Consider the following 24,438-nt stretch of genomic DNA (forward strand, 5'->3'; position numbering starts at 1 on the left):
TAGGACAAGAGTTGCACAGTGAAGGCAAATATTTACTGAGTGCTGCTCCCATCAGGCACTGCTCTATATGAAGTAACACATTACTTCATAAATGACTCCATGCAAGAAGGATAGCTCCATATTTAGCCTTTCATCGCATAAAATCCCTGTGGCTCTTTGAGGGGAAGAGCTGTATCAGTTGTCTTTTGTCCTTCATCATAGCATGGGTACATAATAAATATTTGTTGAGTTAAATAAAGGACAAACGTTACTGAGGTTTCAAAACAAAGCTGACATTTCCTTCTGGGTGATGTTCGTCCTCAGAAACAAATATTTCTTTTTTTAAACTTTTCATTTCCCTATTCCAGGAAAAAGGTGGAAAGACCCCTATTCTTATAACCACACAAAAAACATTGCCAACCAGGTTTGAAGTGCCCCTAGATACCTAACAAAAGCCAATGTAAACTATCTCAGGAAAAATGCACCTTAAATCCAGATCTATAAGAATTTACATGAATAAAGTTACCTGAAATGAGCTCAATTTTTTAAAAATCACAAAATATCAGGAAAAAGGCACTATGAATGATTGTCAGCAGAAATAGAACTACAAAGATTTCAGATATAGTAATTATCAGTCAATTAATATAAAATATGTTTAATATGCATAAATAATGCATAATATGTAAAATTAAACATATTTAGTATGTTTAATATGTATAGGAGTTTTAAATATGAGGAAAGAACAAAGTATAAAAATGACGAAGTAAACTCAAAGAAGAAAAAAAAAACAAATGGGTTGTTAATTTCTAGAAATGAAAAGATAGTAATGAAATTAACAACCCAACAAATGGGTTTAATAGCATGTTAGACACAGTTCAAGAAAGAATTAGTAAACTGGAAGACAGAGCTGACAAAATTATGTAAAATGCAGCACAAAGAGAAAAAGAGATGGAAATATGAAAAAGAAGTAAAGAGATATAGAGAACATACTAGAAAGGTCCAACAAATGTCTGGTTGAAATTTAGAGGGAGAAGAGAGGTAGCATAGAGAAGAGGGACAATTTGAGAAATATTGGCTGACAATTTTCCAGAGAATTGAAAGACACCATGTCATATATGAAGGAAGCCCAACGAGTCAATGAAAACAAAAAGAAGCCCACACTAAACCATCACAGTGAAACCACAAAATATCAAAGACAAAGAGAAGATTTAAAAATCAACCAGAGAGAAAAGACAGATTTTCATGAAAAAAATACTATAGACCAAGAGTAGATTCAACACAGCAACCATGAAAGTCAGAAAGCAGTGGAACCATATTTTCAAAGAACTGAGGGAAATGAATAGCTAACCTAGAGTTGTACAGGCAGCAAAAATATCTCTCAGGAATATAGACAAGGGACTTCCCTGCCGGTGCAGTGGATAAGACTCTGCACTCCCAATGCAGGGGGCCCAGGTTTGATCCCTGGTCAGGGAACTGTATCCCACATGCATGCTGTAATTGAGAGTTCATGTGCTGCAACTAAGGAGCCAGCAAGCCACAACTAAGGAGACTGCGAGCCATAACTAAGGAGTTGGTGAGCCGCAACTAAGGAGCCCATGTGCTGAAACTAAGGAGCGCACATGCTGCAACTAAGGAGCCTGTGAGCTGCAACCAAGGATCCTGCGAGGTGCAACTAAGGAGCCCTCTTGCTGCGACTAAGGAGCACACATGCTGCAACTAAGGAGCCAGTGAGCCACAACTAAGGAGACCGTGAGCTGCAACTAAGTAGCCGGTGAACTGCGACTAAGAAGCTGGCGAGGGCTTCCCTGGTGGCGTAGTGGTTGAGAGTCCGCCTGCCGATGCAGGGGACACGGGTTTGTGCCCCAGTCCGGGAAGATCCCACATGCTGCAGAGCGGCTGGGCCCGTGAGCCATGGCCGCTGAGCCTGTGTGTCCAGACCCTGTGCTCCACAATGGGAGAAGCCACAACAGTGAGAGGCCTGAGTACCGAAAAAAAAAAAGAAGCTGGCGAGCCACAAGTAAGGAGCCCACATGCTGCAACTAAGGAGATTGCTTGCTGCAACTAAGGATTGCATTGCTGCAACTAAGGAGCTGGCAAGCCACAACTAAGGAGTGAGTGAGCCACAACTAAGGAGCCTGCCTGCCGCAACTAAGACCTGGAGCAACAAAATAAATAAATAAATAAATGTTAACCAAAAAAGAATGTAGACAAAATACAGACATTTTCAGAAAAAACAAAAATTGAGCTTGCTGCTTGGTATGTCTCTGTTTACTTCTTCCTCTCCTTTCTACTATTGACTAAACACTCATAGAAAAAGATTAAAAGAGATTGTTGGAGAAATGAATGGGTGGGTTAATGGCCTGGCACATAGCACACAGAACCACTTCTGGAATTGAGATCTTCTCACAACCGCTTTATCAGGGTTATATAAATCCAAGCTCTAGTTCAGTTGCTAGCTAAATGTAAAAACTCACCCAGTGCCTCTCCTCTCCTTAATTCCCTTCATGTTTCCTGCAGGTCTGGAAGCTGGAGAATTCCTTACTGAATCACCAGAACAAGACCATCCACAATGATTACCGTGGGACCCAGACCCTGAACAACAGAGTGGTGGAAGCCAACTTCATGTCTCAACTTAATCAGTGTGAGTGAGATCAACTCTTGTTTGTTCTTTGCAAGTTGCAATTATAATTTCCTGTTTTCCTCCTTCTCTGGGTGGACCCATCTCTTCTGGCAATAGTAAGGGAAGGAAAAGGGACTTCCCTGGTTGTCCAGTGGTTAAGACTCCATGCTCCTAATGCAGGGGGCATGGGTTCGATCCCTGGTCGGGGAACAAAGATCTCTCATGCCACACGGCATGGCCTAAAAAAAAAAATAGTAAAGGAAGGAGAGTTATCTAAACAACAGGAGGCTCAGGGCTGTACAGGACTTTGGCAAAGGGGGTGACTCATTTTCCCAGTCCAGGCAGTGGTACCAGTGAGTAAAACAGAGGGGACGATGAGTATGAGAAGCTACATGATTTATAACCCACCTAGTCTTGGCCAGAGACAGTAGGAGAAGCAAGATATCAAGCAACATCCAGATACTCCCATAAGAGTTTAGGCTCAAGTTAATCTTATCAAATCCAACTCAGATATTTCACACTTCTATCTTGGTCTCTATTACAAACCCATCCACAGCTCCTCCTATAAATTCCCTCAAGGTGGGGTTAACTAGACCACAATTGTCTACTCCCTTTTCTTGGGGATCAAGCTGCAGACACCAGGGTGCTGGAGGTAGGCATGAGGACCTCCAAAGTTCTGAACTTTTCCTATTCACTCTTCTTTTTATAGGCTCTGAGCTCCAGTTTTATCCAAACAATATTGACAGTAACCTTGAGTACTCGAGAAGGTTTATTGAACAGAAGAAAGCAAAGAGAAAAAGACAAGGGTAATGACCTTGAAGAGTGAGCCCTGCCTTGTCTCCAAGAAGCCCTGTATGTCTGGATCACACCATTCCCACTGAGGCACCTGTTTAATTTATGATTAAAACAGGAGAAACCATCATCCATGAAAGGAAATGAGATGGCTTAAATACATGAGAAGGGATTTGAGTTAGACAACGTCAATGGGAATTGACTGGAATAGAAATCTAAAGGAGATGGAGACCTAACTATCCTCCTCTCGAATGGCGCACATTGATGTGTCTAAATTACAAATCAGCCCAAACATCCCTATAGCATTTAGATGAAATAAAGTAACTTTGGAAATGTGTTACTTAGTTTTCTCTTTTCTATGCCTTTGTACCACTTCAAATATCCCTTCTTTGCTCTATCCTGAGAGACCCAGGTGATGGGGTAGATATCAAGGTGGGAGGGATTTCCAGGACGAAGATTAAGAAAAAGGAAAGAGACCTGGGAATTCCCTGGCGGTCCGGCGGTTAGGACTTGGTGCTTTCCTCTTACGTTAGGAACGTGTGGGTGGAGACGTTTGGAGCAGTGATCGTGCCCAGTGAGTCAGAGAGAGACAGAAGAGGGAGGAGGCGGGCTCCCGGGAGAGGAGGTGGGGGTGGGGGCTGGGGGGAGGGGTAAGGGCTTCCCTGAGGTCGTGTCCTTGTTGGTCCGATGGTGTCTGCTGTCACTAGTCCTGCGTTCAAGTGCTAGTTCTGCCATTACTAGTCACATGGGATAATAAAATTACCTGTCTTTTAGGGCTGTGGTTTTGAGTAAGACAGACAAGCCTGGGGAGCAGCCCGCAGAGTGGCTGCTAACCTTTACCGGCCAGTTACCATCCTCTTCACGGAGGACCTTCCTCGTCCTTCTTCAGCTTCCGGCTCATCTCCGACTGAGCTCACCCTCATTCTTCTGAATCCCTTTATCTGCTCTCATTACTATCTTTGTTCTTCCATGTCGTTATTCATCGTATCCGAAGCACTTTCATATCTGACTTCACATCCTGCCTGCCAGGAAGCAGGGGGGCAGCGCTGACCCTCCCTGGTTAGCTAGCTGCCTGCCACGTGCACCATGCTCCAGGTTCCCGTACAAGTTTCAAGAATTTTGTGTCTTCTCCATTGAAGAGGAAGGGTAGCGGGGGGGTGGGTGGGGTCTTGGTCTGGTGCTAGGAGAGAGGGGGTCCCATCCTCCATAGGGCCCTGGTGTTCTAATCCTGTACCACACTGGGAGCGTGGTACAGGGGTGGGAGGAACTCTGAACCTCCGTCCTGACCCTCTCTCCCCACTTGCCTGTGAGGTTGTAGTTCAGCATCTGAAGCTCAGGACGACACATTTTAAACATTTTTTACAGTTTTGGATAAAGGTTGAAAAAAAGGGAAAAAGGAACCAAACTTAATTACAATGGTTACCTAAGCAGGGGGTTGGCGGGCACGGGACAGGGTGTAGGGTGGGCTGGGAAATGGACTTTTCTGGAGGCACCCTGTTTGGTAGTTTTAACCTTGGAATCTTGAGTTTTAAATAGTTATGAAATTAAATTAAATTTAAAGGATTTTTAAAATCCCTAAAACTTCAGTTAACTTACAATGTAAAAACACAGTAAAATGATTGAACAATCATACACTGAGTTGGTAGCACAAACACAGAGAGAAGAGTTTTTCCTTAAACACAGTATTTTTACTATCATACCTAGCGAGGTTTAATCCTAAGGACAAGAAGAACGGATGTGTGTGTGTGTGTGTAATTACTATAATATGTTACTATATATACATAAATAATTGTGTTTATGTCAGATTAGCATGATTTTCAGCATAGGAACATAGAGATCCAAATATAAAATTTAAAAAGCTAAGTAAAAAGAAGAACCTGCTTTATAAAAAAATAAAATAAAATTGAAAAATTCAAAAAAAAAAAAAAAAGCTAAGTAAAAGCCCTGTATTTGTGGATTTGAATTGGAAATATCAGTATAATTTATAAAATATTTTTCTCCTTCTAAAAGCACATATTGGGACTTCCCTGGTGGTCCAGTGGTTGAGACTCCATGCTTCCAGCGCAGGGGGTGGGCGTTCCATCCCTGATCAGGGAACTAGGATCCCGCACACTGTGCTGCGTGGCCAAAAAAAAAGCAGGTATCTCCTCGCTTGGTGCACTCAGGTGTAGAAGCAACAGTAACCCCATAGCAATGAACACCCTTATATCCAGACAGTGGTCTCTCAATGTTATTTCCCACTAATAGGAACCAGGGCTCCTTGGAGAAGTGGCTGATTCCAGATCTGGGGCGAGGATACACAAGATGAACCTGGGTTATCTTTTTAGGCCAGCAAACAAGAAATCTACCTAAGTCTACTGGGGTCATGCCCAGAAGACACAGGGACCGTCTTTTTTTTTTCCTTAGTTTTTGAATTTTATTTATTTTTTTATACAAAAGATTCTCACTAGTCATCAAGTTTATACACATGAGTGTATACATGTCGATCCCAATCACCCAATTCAGCACACCACCATCCCCACCCCACCGTGGCTTTCCTCCCTTGGTGTCCATACATTTGTTCTCTACATCTGTGTCTCAACTTCTGCCCTGCAAACCGGTTCATCTGTACCATTTTTCTAGGTTCCACATACATGGGTTAATATATGATATTTGTTTTTCTCTTTCTGACTTACTTCACTCTGTATGACAGTCTCTAGATCCATCCATGTCTCGGCAAATGACTCAATTTCGTTCCTTTTTATGGCTGAGTAATATTCCATTGTATATATGCACCACATCTTCTTTATCCATTCATCTGTCAATGGGCATTTAGGTTGCATGACCTGGCTATTGTAAATAGTGCTGCAATGAACATTGGGGTGCATGTGTCTTTTTGAATTATGGTTTTCTCTGGGTATATGCCCAGTAGTGGGATTGCTGGGTCATATGGTAATTCTATTTTTAGTTTTTTAAGGAACCTTCATACTGTTCTCCATTGTATCAATTTACATTCCTACCAACAGTGCAAGAGGGTACCCTTTTCTCCACATCCTCTCTAGGATTTGTTGTTTGTAGATTTTCTGATGATGCCCATTCTAACTGGTGTGAGGTGATACCTCATTGTAATTTTGATTTGCATTTCTCTAATAATTAGTGATGTTGAGCAGCTTTTCATGTGCTCCTTGGCCATCTGTATGTCTTCTTTGGAGAAATGTCTATTTAGGTCTTCTGCCCATTTTTGGATTGGGTTGTTTGTTTCTTTAATATTGAGCTGCATGAGCTGTTTATATATTTTGGAGATTAATCCTTTGTCCGTTGATTCGTTTGCAAATATTTTCTCCCATTCTGAGGGTTGTCTTGTTTATGGTTTCCTTTGCTGTGCAAAAGCTTTTAAGTTTCATTAGGTCTCATTTGTTTATTTTTATTTTCATTACTCTAGGAGGTGGATCAAAAAAGATCTTGCTGTGATTTATGTCAAAGAGTGTTCTTCCTATGTTTTCCTCTAAGAGTTTTATAGTGTCTGGTCTTATATTTAGGTCTTGAATCCATTTTGAGTTTATTTTTGTGTATGGTGTTAGGGAGTGTTCTAATTTCATTCTTTTATATGTAGCTGTCCAGTTTTCCCAGCACCACTTATTGAAGAGACTGTCTTTTCTCCATTGTATATCCTTGCCTCCTTTGTCATAGATTAGTTGACCATAGGTGCGTGGGTTTATCTCTGGGCTTCTATCTTGTTCCATTGATCTATGATTCTGTTTTTGTGCCAGTACCATATTGTCTTGATTACTGTAGCTTTGTAGTATAGTCTGAAGTCAGGGAGTCTGATTCCTCCAGCTCCATTTTTTTCTCTCAAGACTACTTTGGCCATCTGGGGTCTTTTGTGTCTCCATACAAATTTTAAGATTTTTTGTTCTAGTTCCATAAAAAATGCCATTGGTAATTTGTAGGGATTGCATTGAATCTATAGATTGCTTTGGGTATTATAGTCATTTTCACATTATTGATTCTTCCAATCCAAGAACATGGTATATCTCGCCATCTGTTGGTATCATCTTTAATTTCTTTCATCAGTGTCTTATAGTTTTCTGCATACAGGTCTTTTTTCTCCCTAGGTAGGTTTATTCCTAGGTATTTTATTCTTTTTGTTGCAATGGTAAATGGGAGTGTTTCCTTAATTTCTCTTTCAGATTTTTCATCATCGGTGTATAGGAATGCAAGAGATTTCTGTGCATTAATTTTGTATCCTGCAACTTTACCAAATTCGTTGATTAGCTCTAGTAGTTTTCTGGTAGCATCTTTAGGATTCTCTATGTATAGTATCATGTCATCTGCAAACAGTGACAGTTGTACTTCTTCTTTTCTGATTTGGATTCCTTTTATTTCTTTTTCTTCTCTGATTGCTGTGGCTAAAACTTCCAAAACTATGTTGAATAATAGTGGTGAGAGTGGACATCCTTGTCTTTTTCCTGATCTTAGAGGAAATGCTTTCAGTTTTTCACCATTGAAAATGATGTTTGCTGTGGGTTTGTCATATATGGCCTTTATTAGGTTGAGGTAGGTTCCCTCTATGCCCACTTTCTGGAGAGTTTTTATCATAAATGAGTGTTGAATTTTGTCAAAAGCTTTTTCTGCATCTACTGAGATGATCATATGGTTTTTATTCTTCAATTTGTTAATATGGTGTATCACATTGATTGATTTGCATATATTGAACAGGGATCGTCTTGAAGCGGCTCCTGAGACAACTTAAGCATCAAAAAGAATAATATCAGAAAAAGAAGAATAGCTGCAATGGATTGAAACACAGCAAATATATAGAAAGACATGAACTCATAATGGTGCTAAAAAAAAGGAAGGAAAACTCATTGGCCAGGACTTCCCTGATGGCACAGTGGTTAAGAATGGTTAAGAATCTGCCTGCCAATGCAGGGGACACGGGTTCGATCTCTGGTCTGGGAAGATCCCACATGCTGTGGAACAACTAAGCCCGTGCACCACAACTACTGAGCCTGCGCTCTAGAGCCCACGTGCTGCAATTACTGAAGCCCACGCGCCTAGAGCCTGTGCTCTCCAACAAGAGAAGCCACCGCAATGAGAAGCCCGTGCACCGCAACAAAGAGTAGCTCCTGCTCGCTACAACTAGAGAAAGCCCACGTGCAGCAATGAAGACCCAACACAGCCAAAAATAAATTAAAATAATAATAATAATAATAAAAAAATAAAACTCATTGGCCAAATTTGGAGGTTGCCAGGGAAACCACTTATTATTCTGTAAATCGGCAAATAGAGGGGGAGACTCAAGCATTTGTCCTGCTTTTCCTGTCCAAATTGTATTTCAAAGTACAGTAGCCTCATAGTTGGTTGTTTTTGTTTCCTATGGCTGCTATAGCAAATGACCACAAACTGCATGGCTTAAAAGAACAGAAATGTATTTTTTCATAGTTCTGGAAGCTATAAATCTGAAATCAAGGTGTGGACAGGGCCACGCTCCCCGCAAAGCCTCCAGGAGAGAATCCTTCCTGCCTCTTCCAGCTCCTGGTGGCTTCAGGTGTCCCTTGGCTTGTGGCTGCATCCCTCCAGCCTCTGCCTCCGTCTTCACCTCACCTCCTCCTCGTCTCTGTGTCTGTGTCCCTCTGTCTTTCTCTTATTACACTTGTCACTGTATTTAGGGTCCATCTCAATAATCCAGGGCAATCTCATCTCAAAACCCTTCACTTCATTATATCCGTGAAGATCCTTTTTTCCAATAAGTTCACGTCTACAGTTTCTAGATGGACGTATCTTTTTGGGGGCCGCCATCCAACCCACTGCACGCGGTGAAAGGAAGCTCTTCCTGGAGCAGTTCCAGCTATTAAGTTCAGAAAGAATCATCTTGCAACTGAATGAACAAATGGGCCCAAGAGCTGATCATCACTGGTCCCTCACACCAGCAGATGGAAGGTTGACAGGGTCTTCATACTATGGATTTAAGGACACTTAGCAGGGTTAACGCCACTTGACGTGGAATAAGCTGACATTCTGGACGTCTTGGAGTACCCAGCACTGCCCATGAGGACCAGTGGCAAAGAGAATTTTTTTTTTGAACCTGGATGTAATTAAGGCTTTAACTATAACAGGCAGTTTTCAGGAAATTCAGAGGATAGAAGAACGTGTATTCACCAAGAAGATATAAGCTCCGTGACAATGAACTCCAAGGACCTCAGAGGAGTATCTGGTGCATAAAGGTGCTCAATGAAAAGGTGCTGAATGAATGAATCCAGACTGTATAAACGAATCCTAAAAACCAATAAAAAAAAGGACCAGCAACCCCAGAGCAAATCAGAAAAGGGGATGAACTGACAATTTACAGAGAGAGAAGATGGAAAGGATCCATAAATACGTGAAGAGTCTCAGTCTCACTAGTAATTAAGGTAATAAAAATGAAACGCTTAATGCGATACCATTTCACACCCCAGATTGGGATCTGACAATACCACATGCTGCTGAGGTTGTAGAGCAAACTTCCTCCTGCTGGTGGGGGTGTGAGCTGCTCCAACAGCTCTGAAAGCACTTGGATGATACTTGCAAAATGTGCATATCCTATGACCCAGAAACCCCACTCCTAGGGGTTTACGTTAGAGAAACCTGCGTATATGCATGAGAAACAAAAGTGTTCGCAGCAGCAGTACTTGTAATTGAAAAATAGGGGAAATATTTTGAACAGGATCACGTAAAATAACATACTGGGCAGCAGTAAAGAATGAATGAACCAGAACTACACCTACCAACATGGTAGAAAGTCACAAGCAACAAAATAAGTAGCAGGAAAAATATAGTGTTGTATTATTTATAAAAGCTGAACAATAACAAGGGAATTATATACCTACATAATTTTAAGGTGTATTTAAAAATACACAGTAAAGGTGATTCATAAGAAAAACTCCAAATTCAGAATGTCACTGAATGCACAGTGAGGCCAAACAAACCGAAATGTCAGAGTTTGGAGCAGAGAAAGATTTGTTGCAGGGCCATGCAAGGAGAATAGGGGGCTCATGCCCCCAAGACCCTGAACTCCCCAAAGGGTTTTAGCATAGCATTTTAAAAGGCAAGGTGAGGGAGGGGCATTGTTGGTCGTTGCAGACTTCTTGGTGTTGGAATCCTTTGTTCTTGCAGCTGTCCACGTGGGTCAGGTCATGATGTTCCTGTAAACCTCCAACAAGAAAAGTGTTATTCTCTGTTCTGCAACTTTTTATCTGTGTATGAATGGAAAAGTGTTACACCCTTAAAGGTCAGAGCCTTGAGAATAGGCTATCCTATATACTTCAGGCTATAGGCAACATTCTTAAACGGAAGCAAAAGTACTAGAATACAAAGGTTTAAGTAAAAGAAACAGATTTAATATGGAGTCAGATTTGTTCTTCCCTATTACAAGAGTAGTGGTTGCATCCAGCATGGGGACGGAGGGGTGGGAAGAAAGAGCCCTCAGTTGTGTCTGTAATGACATTGCTTAAAATGGGTGGTGGATACATGGCTGGTCATTACTCTTCGTTAATTACTATTTATTCCTTTTAAAATATGGAATCACTTTCCTACTCAAAACCCTCTAATGGTTTCCCATTACACTTTGAATCAATTCCAAAGCCCTAATTTTGGTCTACATAATTTGGCTCTTGGCTACTTCCTGGACATCTTCTGTTACCACTTTCCCTTTTGCTCACTGAGCTCTGGCCATACCAGACATACCAAATACGGTCCAGCCTCAGGGCCTTTGCATATGCTATTCTCCCTGCATTGAATGCAGGGCATAGGCTCTTACTCTTTCTTGATATGCTTCTCTACTCACATCTCCACAAAAGCCACCAGACCAGCTTTTGTTTTACCCTAGAGATTGACAATGAGCTTGAGATGACCCTGGCTCTCTTATGAAGCACTGCAGTGGGCTGCTTCTTCACCCTCCTGAACTATGATACCAGGGTTGGGCCCATTGCTGTGTGGTCATTTAGGGCAGGCGCATCTGTGGATGGGGGAAGAGGTTGTAAAATGACTCTGGACAAGATGTGTCATGTAGAAGGGGGGGGCACTGTCATTGCGGGTAGAATCGTGGTGGTCTCCAGGGTCCTCTCCAATGAATCCCTGGGCTGGATGAGCCACGTGCTCTCTGCAGCCTCCCTGGGCCACCAGCGGATTGAGACATTGCTCTGGGGAGACACACAACTCCAAGTACAAGGTGTGAGGCTGGTGGAGGCTTTGGGATGAGCTAGGCAGGAGTCAGATTCAGCATTGACCCAGCTTCTAGGGACATTTTAATTACATAAAATTAAAACCCACTCACATTTATGTTGTGCTTCAAAAGTTACCCAAAGTTCCCACAGACCTTATTGAAAGGCTGAAAATGAAAGTTTCTAATCATCAATTGCTATTTTTATAACTTTTATAGAAACTATAAATACTACTGTTTAATCGTATTATTACTTACTGTTAATTTATGATGCTAACTTTTCACTATTACAAACGACACAGAGTAGGAATTTGGATGAATTTAGTTTAAAAACTAAAAAAAACCCAACTAAGACAACAAAATTCCCCCAAACACCAAACACCCAAGGAAAAAAAAACACCCAAGGAAAAAAATAAAATGGCTTTAGGTGGTATTAATCTGGGGCTAATGTTATTTCTCTAGATTGTCACTGTGAACACTTTTTAAACTAAATTGCTGTCAACTTTGTTTTCCAAAAGTTTTCTCCTGGGAGCCGCTGAGGATGGAGAACACATCCTCTCCCGGTGAAAGCAGAAAGAATCTGCTTTTTAAACAGCCTTAAAAACAGCTGCTGGTTGTCAGTGGGAAGAAAGTCACCTGGCCGACTGCCCCCCTCAAGGGCAAGGCTGGGTCCCCCGGGAGCAGAAGCTGGGAAGACCACCCCCCTTAGCGGGCCCTGGGATTTCAGAATTCCCAAACTGGTTTCTGTGAGTTCGTGGTTCTCGAGAAAAGTTTTGAGAAACAAAATATTCCTTAGAAACGGCCCCTTAGCTGTTCCATGGTGTTCTCAGCTGATGTTCCTCTCTCACCAGTGCCAGAAATTTCCCCAAAGGCCTTCTGTGTTAGTGCCATTTTGTGAAAAACTAACTAAAGCAAAGGTGTTTGCGGAGGACGGATTAGAAGGCTGAGCGGACGGGCTGCGTTTGCAGGGAAGCTGCTGCCCTCCAGTGGCCACTCTGAGGATGGCGAGGTCCGTGCCCAGGAGACCTTGGCTATCCCGTCCACCCCTCCCGTCTTTCTTATTGGTAAACTGGTATACACAGGACCCCTAAAGGTCTCCTGTAAGTTACAGGCATGTCAGGGACAAACAACACAATGCATGTTCCTGGACTACCATCCTTTCTCACACAATAAGACGTGGGATTGCTCTGGGCTATGGTCCCTCTTGCCTCTATGTCCTGCTTTTAGAATTTCAAAGCACTGTCACCCTGGATGATAGAAACCCAACCGTTCCCATCTACCCTCTTGTCACCTGGGGGGCCACCTCCCCTGCCCCCACTGAATGGACAAGGCTGGCCACTCAGATGCCCCCTCTCAGGCCTGAGTTAGCGACTTGAGGCCCAGCTCACATGAGGCCGTGCAGAGGGGCTCAGGACTGGCAGCTGGTAACCCCACACCTCATATAAGTGGATGTTGGAGGAGCAGACACCCTGCCCTCCCAGGGACAGCTGTGTCCAGAGAGAAGGAGGCAGGTGCTGGAGAGCAGCAGAGAAGGACCTCCAGGCCTCAGAGAGGGGGGTCAGCGTGGCTGAGGTGGGGGGTGATGATGACCTGCTGGTGACCACTGGTATGGGCTGTACTTCCTGCCCTTGGAAATCCCGCCACCCACCCCCCCCTCCCAGGTCTTGACTGAGCAAGCATGATTGCATTTTTGTTCTCCACAAACACACAATCCCCAACTAAGACACAACACGTCTTATTTTGTTGGAGCCTCTGAAGCAACCAGGGATGCTGGAGGGCCTGGCTTATCTCCAGTTGAAGAAACTGGGACAAGAGAGTGTGCTCTGACACACAGCATCTTAGTAGGGAAGCGCGAACTCGAAGTCCTGGGCTGCAACCACTTTCTCGTTGACCCGTTCGACTACTGGAACTGACTTAGGGAACAAATCAGGAAAAGGCATGGTGTTCATTTTCTGGGGTGCAGCTCAGCAGCCTCAGCTCCACCAAGGAATACCCCTAGGCTGAGTTTTAGGGTGTCAGGACCCCAGCATCTCCCAGAAACATGGTAAATGTCCCGTTGGCTCCTGCTCCAGAGTTCCCCACCCCACTGCTGATAGCATAACAGGCTCCTGGGGGTGGGAGCTAAGAGAGAGAGAGGCCCCCCCACTGCTCCAGGGTGGGCTGCTCAAGCACTGGCCCCTCTTTCAGGGGGGACGTGGGAGAAACCTGCTGATCACATCTTTCTTAGAGGCAGACACACGTGGGCAAACAGAGCCATCATTAGGCCCTGGATCAAAAATACCAGATGGGACCACTAGCCTTTGTCAAGAATGAAAGAACCCACCATCCATGGAAGGGTCCCTTGAGGCAGTGCCCCCTCCTCATGTACAACAAGGAGGGTGTCATATGTGCTTCTCACTCTGTCACCGCCTCTCCACCTGGTGAGCTCCACTTCACCCTTCAGGATGCAGTATTCGTACCCACGAGATAGGGCACCCATATCACGCACGTTTAAGAGCAAGGAACAGAGGTGAGGGGGTTAAGCAATTTGCTCCAGGTGCCTCGGGTACCAGATGGCAGAGCAAGATCTAGAGCCAGGCCTCCTCTTTCTTAGGTTAGTTTTTTTCTACTCATTTCCCACTTGAGGAGAACCACAGGGCTTCTGTCAGAAGTTTATACCATCAGAGATTAAAAATCCTTTATCGTCAACATGCTTCTCTTTGAATCCCCAAATGTGCTATCGAGCACTTGAAAGGTGGCTGGTGCAAATTGAGATGTCCTGGGATTTCACTGACTGAGCATAAAAAATGTCAAACTATCTCATTAATAATTATTTTTATGTTGGTTACATGTTGAAATAATGTTTTAGATATGTTGGATTAAACCTAGAATATCATTAAGACTGAAAAAAAAAACCCACAAGCTTCTCTTTGAAAATGAAAACACTACGGGGAGTTCAAAGATTAGGCTGTTACCAGTTATTTAAATCTTAGTGTGAATTAAATGGCATAGCTCAAGCCCAGTAAATATTTGCAAGGTGAAGGACTGTGATACTTTTCCTTTGGGTTTAGAATGGTGTTTTGTTTTGTTTTGTTTTGTTTTGCGGTTCGCAGGCCTCTCGCTGCTGTGGCCTCTCTCGTTGCAGAGCACAGGCTCCGGACGCGCAGGCTCAGCGGCCATGGCTCACGGGCCCAGCCGCTCCACGGCATGTGGGATCTTCCTGGACCGGGCACGAACCCGCGTCCCCTGCATCGGCAGGCGGACTCCCAACCACTGCGCCACCAGGAAGCCCCAGAATGGTGTTTTTTTCTTTTTTTCTTTTAAAGAGGTTCATAGAATGCATTTTTTAAAAATTAATTAATTAATTTACTTATGGCTGTGTTGGGTCTCCGTTTATGTGCGAGGGCTTTCTCTAGTTGTGGCAAGCGGGGGCCACTCTTCATCGCGGTGCGCGGGCCTCTCACTATCGCGGCCTCTCTTGTTGCGGAGCACGGGCTCCAGACGCGCAGGCTCAGTAATTGTGGCTCACGAGCCCAGTTGCTCCGCGGCATGTGGGATCCTCCCAGACCAGGGCTCGAACCCGTGTCCCCTGCATTGACAGGCGGACTCTCAACCACTGCGCCACCAGGGAAGTCCCAGAATGGTGGTTTTGATGAGGATGAAGAGGTGGGAGTAATTTGGAGTGTCACAGGCTGCTGGAGGGCTAGGATTGACTGCGTGAGGGCCTGAGGTTGTTGGCTTGAGGGTTCATGAATACAGTGATGAAAGAGGGTCTGGAAGGTGAGAAGGCGCTGGAAACTATTTTCTCTGTGGTGACCCATGGTCTGTCGTCCAAGCCAAGGGTTTAAAGGGCTTCAGAACTGAGCCAAAGGAACCTCCACCTGAGCCTGGTGGGCCGTGAGGCCACCGTACTGAGCCTCATCTCCTTACTGGGCTCTGGATCTGAATCTAGGAACCTCTGGGGCCACAGAAGAAGGTTTGCTAGGGCATCAGTGGGGCTGTTCCTGGAAGGATGGTGGTGGTAGGGGAGGTACAAAGTGAAATGGATATGAAGACACAGCCAAGGTCAGACAGCTCAGGGGCCAAGCTCTGTGGGCAGAGGCAGGACTGTCTGTGGCTGAGGGGGCATGGCCTGGGACCTCTGAGAGCCCTGAGTGCATGGATAAACCTGTGGATCCCACCCTACATCACAGGAAGAAGGAACCACACCTGGGATTTTGAGCACCTGTATGGGCCTCAGGGGGTCTGTGGGCATTGTTAGTAAAATAAAATTAGGATGCAAGTCTTCCAAATGTGTATATAAAAATAAGCAAAGTTAATCAATATAGCAAAAGAATGGAAATTGAAAAAAGAAAATAGCAAGAACATATAAGAAGCAAAACATAAAATAAGATGCCAAAGAGCAAAACGTTGATTATAACAAATATAAATGGATTAAACTCTGATATTCAAGGGCAAAGACTCTCAGATTAGATCAAAGAACAAAAAAATCTAGAGCATGTCTAAAACATAATACACAGAGAGGTTAAAAATACAGGGGTGAGTGCTTACATACCAGGCAAATGCAAACAGAAAGCAAGTCTTGGTTGCTTGAATGTAGAATTCAAGATTAAAAAGTATGAAATATAAGTTGAAAGAGTAGCTATAGCGTATATTTGAGATGTTTTGGTGTGATCAAGTTGGTGTTTCAACAGCACTGGCTGAGGGTGCCAGGAATACCCATTCCTGACCCAGAGCCCCCTTCCTTAGAGGTCTCTGTGAGGAGCAGCTAATTCTCTTCTTCCTCCCCAACACTCAGTCCACGCGCTTTGGGTGGGGTGGTCAGTCACGTGCTCCATCCTTGTTGGCCACAAGGATTGTTTTCAGGGATACAGGGTTCCAAGTGGCCCAATCAAAGCCAATCCCAGAATTTGGGGGAACTCAACCACAACATGCACAAAACTAAACTCAGGGTTTTCCTCCACAAAACCCAGTATCCTTCTTGTGACCCCAAACTCTAAATGGTAGCACAATGCACCCAATGAACGATGTAAAACGAAAACAAAACAAAACAGCAAACCTTTTAAACATCTCCCTCTTCCTCACCCACCATCCAATCCACTCCTAAGTCCCATTGACCTTATCTCCTAAATATCTCTTTAACTCTCTCCGGTTACCTCTATTTTCCATTGACCCCTTTCAAGTCCATCATCCCTTCCCTGGGCTACTAAAGCAGCCTCCTCATTAGTCTCCTTATTTCCACACTTGGTTGCTCAATTCCAATCCAGCTGCTGTCAAAACAACCCTTCTAAAGTGGAACGCTGACAGGGTCCAAGGGTGAGACTTGAGTGAGGGCCTCGTGTTAGGTTAGGCTCATCGGGAAGGCTTGTTAAAACACAGATTCCTGGGCTCCACTCCAGAGTTTCTGATTCAGGGGGTCTGGGGGTGGGGGCTAGAATCCGTATTTGTAACAGGCTCCCAGGTCATGCTGACGTAGCACTTGAGAATTGCTAGTGTCGCTTACCTAGTTTACCAGAAGTCTGCATTGGGGTGTGGGTCTGAATCTCCAGCGACCTGTGAAGAATTTCTCTGACTTGCTTTGTTCCTTAAGAAGCTATTTCATTCAGGACTTTTGTTTTCAGAGACAGAAAACCCAAATCAAGCGGGTTTCAGCAACAAAGGAAATCTATTGGTTCACTGAACTGAAAAATTCAGGTGAAGCACAAAAAAATTCAGGCTCGGTGGGATTCCAGCTCACACCATGTCGTCAGAACTAAGTTCATCCTCCCTCAGCCCTGCCCTCCTCCCTCTGGCCTTGTTCTCACGAAAGTGGTCCCTCAAAGTGGGCGCCAGAAGCTCCAGGATTCTGTCCTCTGGGCTCAGCAGCCAAGATGGAGAAGTTCCCAAGATGGAGAACTGGAACAGGGACCGCTATCTAAAGTGGGACCCTGGGGAGAATACCTTCAGCAAAAGGGAGAGCAGGACACAAGTCCACCCAATAGAGGGAGCATCCAGGTCTCAGATCTAGGCGGAGGGTGAGAAGGTGGGCCTTGAGCAAATATTCATAAACACCAGCTGGCCCTTCCCTGGCTTCAGGGTTCAAATTCATATTATCTGTTTGTTAAAAGGACTCAAAAATAAAAACAATAGAAAAACACATACACCCAGCTAAACCAAAAAAATAAAAACCAACTAGAAAATTCAATGGCCCCTCCTGGTGCCTGACAGGAGCACACACAGAAATGTTTTGGGGACAATTGCAGATATTTGAACATGGCAGAAATATTAAATGATATGAAGGGCTTACTGATATTTGAAAAATTTTTATGTGAAATAAAAGTATTTAATAAAAATATGACTTTATTTTTAAAAGATCCATAATGAGGTATTTAGGGATGAAATTCATGATGTCTGTAATTTACTTTAAAATATATCCACGAAGAAGGAGGAGAGGAAATATGGCAAATTTGTAAGTGTTTTTTTTAAAAAAGTCATTACTGGGACGTATCTAGGAGTTTGAGGAGACTGGAGCCTTTCGAGACCTGAGAATGAGGACTAAGGGATTGTGACAGGCAGAGCGGGGAATAAGCACTGGAGTCTGGGACTCTCTTACTTGCTCACATTCTGTGTCCTCACAGGGAAGCAAAGACTCTAATTGCCAAGTCAGGAGAATCAGCAGGAGCCCTGACCCCTGTCCACTCCTGTTTCCAACCTTGGCCAATGGTGTTGACCCGTCCCTCTCAGAAACCAAAGCACACAGATCCTCCCCCATCTGGTGACCTAAGCACAGGGCCAGGGCACCAGCACCCACCAGTCTGTGCACGTACAGACTGCCAGCAAGAAAAGTCTTTCAGCTCAAAGGCCTGGACCACCCTGAAGCTCCCATCAGGATGACGGGAATGATGGTGAAAATGTTCTTGATCAGCGGGGCTCCCTTTCTGGAGCAAGGGCATGACCTAGGGTCAGACTCTGGGGACAGAAGGTGGTTGAGACGGGGGTATCTCTCTTTTTTATAAATATATATTATTTATTTATTTATGTAATGGCCGCACAGGGTCTTAGTTGCAGCATGCAGACTCTTAGTTGCGGCGTGCACGCGGGATCTAGCTCCCCGACCAGGGATCGAACCTGGGCCCCCTGCATTGTAAGTGTGGAGTCTTACCCACTGGACCACCAGGGAAGTCCCAGAGACGGTGGTATCTAACTTTGACATAAAAACGCAACAAACTGAATGACAAGGGGGAATGTAATGGGTGAGCATCCTTACGGAGATGCCGGGAAGGTGTCTATGACAGGACAATGGATGGGACAAACACAAAAGTGAGGACCATGGGGCCCACCTGCAATGAGGAAGGTTTGGGATCAATGTAGGAGGAGTGTTTTATGGCATAAAGCTGCTGACACCAGTTGCTAACATGAATACGCACGCACTTCATGCCGGCCGCTCTGCAAAGTGCTTTCAACATTGGCTTAGTTCGGGTTCCCCAGAAGCAGAGCCTGAGTCAAGGGCAAGGAGTTCATTTGGAAAGTGGAAGAAAACACGGCAAGGGAGTGGAGAAATGATCCTGGAAAGAGCAAGGAGCCCATGAAGGGTGAGTTCTGGGGCCAGCTACCAACAGGCATCTGTTGCTTTAATCCTAGAAGGGACATGAGGAAACATGTAGAACACACTCAGATGGACCTGGCGGGGGCTGTGGAAACCGGAGCATCTACACACAACCTCCATCAGCCAGCGGTGCAGGGCACCCACCACCCAGCTCTTCGGACTCACCTGGGCTCAGAAAAGTGCCTTCAGGTGAAGAGAAGGAAGGCAGACATGGACATAGAGTGTTAGCCAGAGCACGCGGAGAGTGTCTGCCCCCCCCACGTTGACACATACAATCCTCTCGACAATCCTACAAGGCAGGTGCGAATACTATTATTATCCCTATTTTTCTGATGGGAAAATGAGACAGAGAAGTTAAGTAACTCACCCGAGTGCAGAGCCCGGAAGTCTGTCTCCAGAGTCCATGCTGGAATGGGCTGTCTTTGGAGGTAGTGAACTGCCTGTCAATGGAGGCATTCAAGAAGAGGTCCGATAACAACTGCAGGGATGTTGAACGAGGGATTCCTACTGGGGACAGGGACTAAGAGACAGCTAAGGCCCCTTTCAGTGTTGAAATTGAAGATCTTATCAAGAGGCAGGGGGAGTACCTGAAAATCTGGTCCAGACAGACAACCTAGGAGGCTCTGATGCCAGAAGATGGGGGTGGGTGGGTGGTGGCCTAGAAGAAATCTCTGCTGAGTGGGTTTTCTAGTGGCCACCGGGCTCCACATCTTGAGGAGAACCCTGGGGAACTGCTGGAGCCCAAACCTTGCTAGCCGTGCAACAGCTCTTCCTGATGACCAGGAGCGTGTTCGCCTCAGGCAAACTCCGATCCCACTAGCACAAGGATGGATCCTCCCCACACCTCCTGGGCTCAGGGTCCTCATCTGCAAAATGATGGAGGTGATGGGACCCATCTCTGGTTCCTCTACCACCGAAGTTCTGTGATTCTGGATTCAGACAAGAAAGTGAAGGCCAAGCTTCTAGAACAGTCCAGGCACTCTTGGTATAGCTGAGAACAGCACAGTGTGAATTACAAAAAAGCCTGGATTATGGCATAATTGCAATATAGTGAATGTTTCCTTCATTCAAGTATACAACGAATGGCAAATTAATTGTTAACCAAGTATCTATGAGAAGAGGTCCTATGAGTCCTGCTTTATACAGAATTAATTTTCAATTGCCAATATTTTCTTTGTTTTTTTGTTTGTTTTTGTTTGTTTGTTTGGCTGGGCCTTGCCATTTGTGGGATCTTAGTTCCCTGACGAGGGATTGAACCCCGGCTCTCGGCAATGAGAGCTCGGGGTCCTAACCACTGGACCACCAGGGAGTTCCCCAGTATTTTCTTTTATGCATGAAAACTGAACTGGTATGGTTCTTTAAGAGCTAGTTTTCTTTAGAGGACTTCCCACTCCTCCCTACAAACTGCCGGCCATGGCACATCAAGTCCAAGTGTAACTGCGAATTCCCAAGAGTGAGATCTGGCCATACGGGATTCTGTGCGACCTCGCCCTGAGAACTTGGCTCACTCCCTTCCTTCCCAGGAACCTTGATCTGGACATCCCTCCTTATCTGCAGAACCACCTCTTGGCAGCAACTGGGCTTACGTGTAAAGATTAGTGAGTCTGTATAAACCAAGCAAAGTACAAGAACTATTCTTCATTCTCAAACAAGACACAAGTCAAGGGCACATGGACTGACTCGGTCTGAACCCCAAAGCTCAGAACAACACGGATGAGGCTGCACGGGGAGAGGCTGCAGCTGTTACAACTTGGAGCCATGGGTCACCTGACCTTGAATCAAACCCAGTCAACAAGCATTTATTGAACACCTGCTAGAAGTGCTGAGTATGGTCAAGACTTTGCTCTCAAAGGCTGATCCATCTCCACGGGGTGGACAACAGAGGGGCTGCTGTTCCCATGCAGCTGACAAGGGGAAGAAATCCCAAGGAATTCAAGGACTTGCTTTAGGGTCAGGATGTCTATGGCAAAGTGGACTTTAGACCTCCTGATTTTCAAGGTTGCACAACTCCCCATCACATGCACAATCTCCAAGAGAAAGCATGGTTTACTAATGTGAATTTTGAAAATGTTTTTATTAGCCATTTTATTTCTTATTTAAAATGCACAATCTGATGTTTTGACATCTGTACACATCCATGATATTATCCCCACAGTGAAGATAGTGAACATTTCCATCATTCCAAAATTACTCCCAAGCAACCGCTGATCTGTTTTCTGTCGCTATAGATTAGTTTGCATTTCCTACAATTTTACATAAGTGAAATAATATAGTATATACTTTTTTGTCTGGCTTCTTTCATTCAGCAGAATTACTTTGAGATCCATGCATACTGTAGCATGTGTCAACAGTCATATCTTTTCATTGCTGCATAGTATTTGACTGTATGGATATACCACAGTTTGTTTATCCATTCACCTAGGGATGCACTTTGATACTGTGTCCAGTTTGGGGCCATTACAAATAAACCTGCTTTGCACATTTGTGTACAAGCCTCTGTATGGACATACAGACATATGCTTTAATTTCTTTGGGTAAATACCTAGGAGGGAATGCTGGATCGTATGGTAGATGTATGTTTAACTTTGGAAGAGACTGGCAAACTGTCTTTGAAAGTAGCTGTACCACTTGCATTCCTAACAGCAGTGTACCAGCAAGAGTTTCTCCACATCCCTGTCAATACTTGATGTAGTTGGTCTTTTTAATTTTAGGCATTCTAAGAGGTAGGTAGAGGTATCTCATTGTGGTTTTAATTTGCATTTCCCTAATTACTAATAATTTAAGCATCTTTTCATGTGCTCACTTACCATCACGTGCCTTCTTTGGGGAAGTGTTTATTCAAAGCTTCTGCCCATTTAAAAACTGGAGTTGTTTGTTTTCTTATTATTCAGTTTTGAGAGTTCTTTATACATTATACTTCTAGATACAAGTCTTTCTCAGAGATATGATTTGCAAATACTTTGTGCCAGTCCACGGCTTGTCTCTTCATTTTCATAACAGTGCCTTACAAATAGCAGAAATTCTTAATTTTGTCCAATTATTATAAATTTGTCCAATTTATCAACATTTTCTTGTACGGATTGTGCTTTGGGTGTTGTTTTGTGCAACTCAAGCTCACAAATATTTATCTCTTATGTTCTATTCTAGAAGTTTAATTTAGTTTCATTTAGGCTTATCATCCATTTTGAGTTCATTTTTATATATGATGTGAAGTATGGATAAAAGTTCTTCTTCTTCTTCTTCTGCTTTTTTGTAGTTGCACCAGAACATTTGTTAGAAATACTATCCTGTCACCATTCAATTGCTTTGGTCAAAAATCAGTTGTCTATATCTAAATCCGTTTTGATTACTGTAGCTTTATAATAATTTTGACATCAGGTAATATGAGTCCTCCAACTTCATTTTTCTCAAAGTTGTTTTGGTAATTCTAGCTTCTTTGCATTTCCACATAAACTGTAGAATCAGCTTGTCAATTTCTATGCCCCTCCCAAGACATCCTGCTGGGATTTTGATTGGAATTGTGTTGAATCTATAGATCAACTTGGGGAGGATTAAGCCAACCTTGCATTCCTAAAATAAATCCCACCTGGACAGGATATATTATTGTCCTTATAACACTTTATTATATTCTATTTAAAGTTGGTTAATAATTTTCCTATCTATGCTTAGGAGGGTGTTGGTCTGTAGTTTTCTGTCTCTAGTTTGGTTTTGGTATCAGAGTAACGATAGTTTCTAAAGTGATTTAAGAAGTATTCCTTCCTCTTAATTTTCTGGAAGAGTTTGTGTCACATTGGTATGATTTCTTCCTTAAATGTTTGGTAGAATTCACCAGTAAGTCCATCTGGGCCTGGAGTTTCCTTTGTGGGGAGGTTTTTAACCATGAGTTCAATTTCTTTAGTTGACGGAGGACTATACAGGTTATCTATTTCTTATTGTGTGGCCTTTGGCACTTAGTATCTTTTGAGGAGCTTGTCTATTTCATCTAAGTTGCCAAATTACTGGCATAAAACTGTTCATAATATTCCCTTCTTATCCCATCACCTTGCTGTATTCTATTGGGTAGAAGCGAGTCACGTTTATCCAGGCTCAGACTATACGTCCACTCCTACCAATGACAAATGCACCAGACCACCTTCTATTTTACTCCAGAGGCAGCTAATGTGTTTGGATGACCCTGGGCTCACTCGGCCAACATTGTGGTGGGTGTCTCCTTTATTGTTTTGCTCTTGCAACCACCAACTGGGCCCATCACCATGAGACCTGGGCTTCCACTTCAGGACAGGCTTATCTGTGGCTCATGGGAAAGGCTGGTGGAGAAGACCTCTAGATGCGGTATGTGATCTAGGAGGGAGGAATCATCATTCTGGGGGAGAATCCTGGTGAGCTCCTGGAATTCCTGTATGAAACACCCAGGCTGGATGAGCCACAGGGCCTGCTGGGGCCACATCTTGAACCTCCTGAAGATTCAGTCACTGCCACAGGGCATTGGACACATCCTTGTAAAGAGAACGAGGCCTGCGGGGGGTTGCATTCTGGGATGAGTGTGCTGAGGGGCTCGGCTAACAGATAGGTTATAACAGTAATCATAAAAATAACCCCTGACATTTGTAAAATGCTTCTTAACTTACCCAGCGTTTCCACCTGGTTTATATGAGGCAAGAATGATGAGCCTTAACTCAGGGATGCAGAAACTGAAGCTAAACAAGATTAACTTACTTGACAAAGGACCAGAATAGGCAAAAATGTTGGGGCCCCAAAAAAGATCTTAAGATGGTTTTAAACGATTTCTGTAAATTTTTTGACATGCCTCTGTTCAAAAGTTGCAGTCTGATTCCACCCACCCTCAGTGTGGGCTGGAATTAGTGACTAGTTTCTAAAGAACAGAATGTGGCAGAACTGATGCTATCTATGTGATGTTCAAAGCTAGGGGTGTGAGTGTGTATACCATTTTGTTTCTCTCTCTCCTTCCCCCACACGCAGGAATCCAGCTACCAAGGTATGAGGAAGCCCAGATCATGCGTCAGTTTCAGCCAGCATCAACCATCAGAAATGCGAGTGAACAACTCCTGCAATTTGTACACGCTGACCAGGATTAGCCCTGCAACCTACAGCTACAGAGAGAGAAGAAGCCACCCCGGGAAGGCGATGGGATCCAGAGCCTTGGTTTCTAGTTCTTTGATTCTCTGACACTTTGATCAGGATTCAGCCTCCATGTCAAATGCTGAACTTGAAAATTTTTACTTTAAAAAGGTGTGTGCATCCACCATTTGAGTTTTGATGCTGATGTAGAATTGGAGAATCTAT

The 24,438-nt window shown here is 43.9% G+C and overlaps 1 protein-coding gene and 1 non-coding gene across 4 annotated transcripts in view; one reads left to right on the forward strand and one right to left on the reverse strand.

Annotated features, from left to right (window-relative positions):
• Window positions 1-24,397, forward strand: part of CA6 (carbonic anhydrase 6) — a 46,872-nt gene extending 22,475 nt beyond the window's left edge. For 2 of the 3 annotated variants that reach the window (XM_067711379.1, XM_067711368.1), the window contains exons 8-9: window positions 2,497-2,620; window positions 3,309-3,728. In XM_067711379.1, the coding sequence (XP_067567480.1) occupies window positions 2,497-2,620; window positions 3,309-3,409 (225 nt within the window). In that variant the 3' untranslated portion in view covers window positions 3,410-3,728. Of the gene's footprint in view, window positions 1-2,496; window positions 2,621-3,308; window positions 3,729-24,114 lie in introns of those variants that run through there. The other variant, XM_067711388.1, reaches the window with a different exon arrangement.
• TRNAV-UAC (transfer RNA valine (anticodon UAC)) lies at window positions 18,636-18,708 on the reverse strand. The gene has a single exon. It is a non-coding gene; the product is annotated as a tRNA-Val (tRNA).
• Window positions 24,398-24,438: the final 41 nt, after the last annotated feature.

Source organism: Pseudorca crassidens, chromosome 2 (genome assembly GCF_039906515.1).
Source record: "Pseudorca crassidens isolate mPseCra1 chromosome 2, mPseCra1.hap1, whole genome shotgun sequence".
NCBI lineage: Eukaryota > Metazoa > Chordata > Mammalia > Artiodactyla > Delphinidae > Pseudorca > Pseudorca crassidens.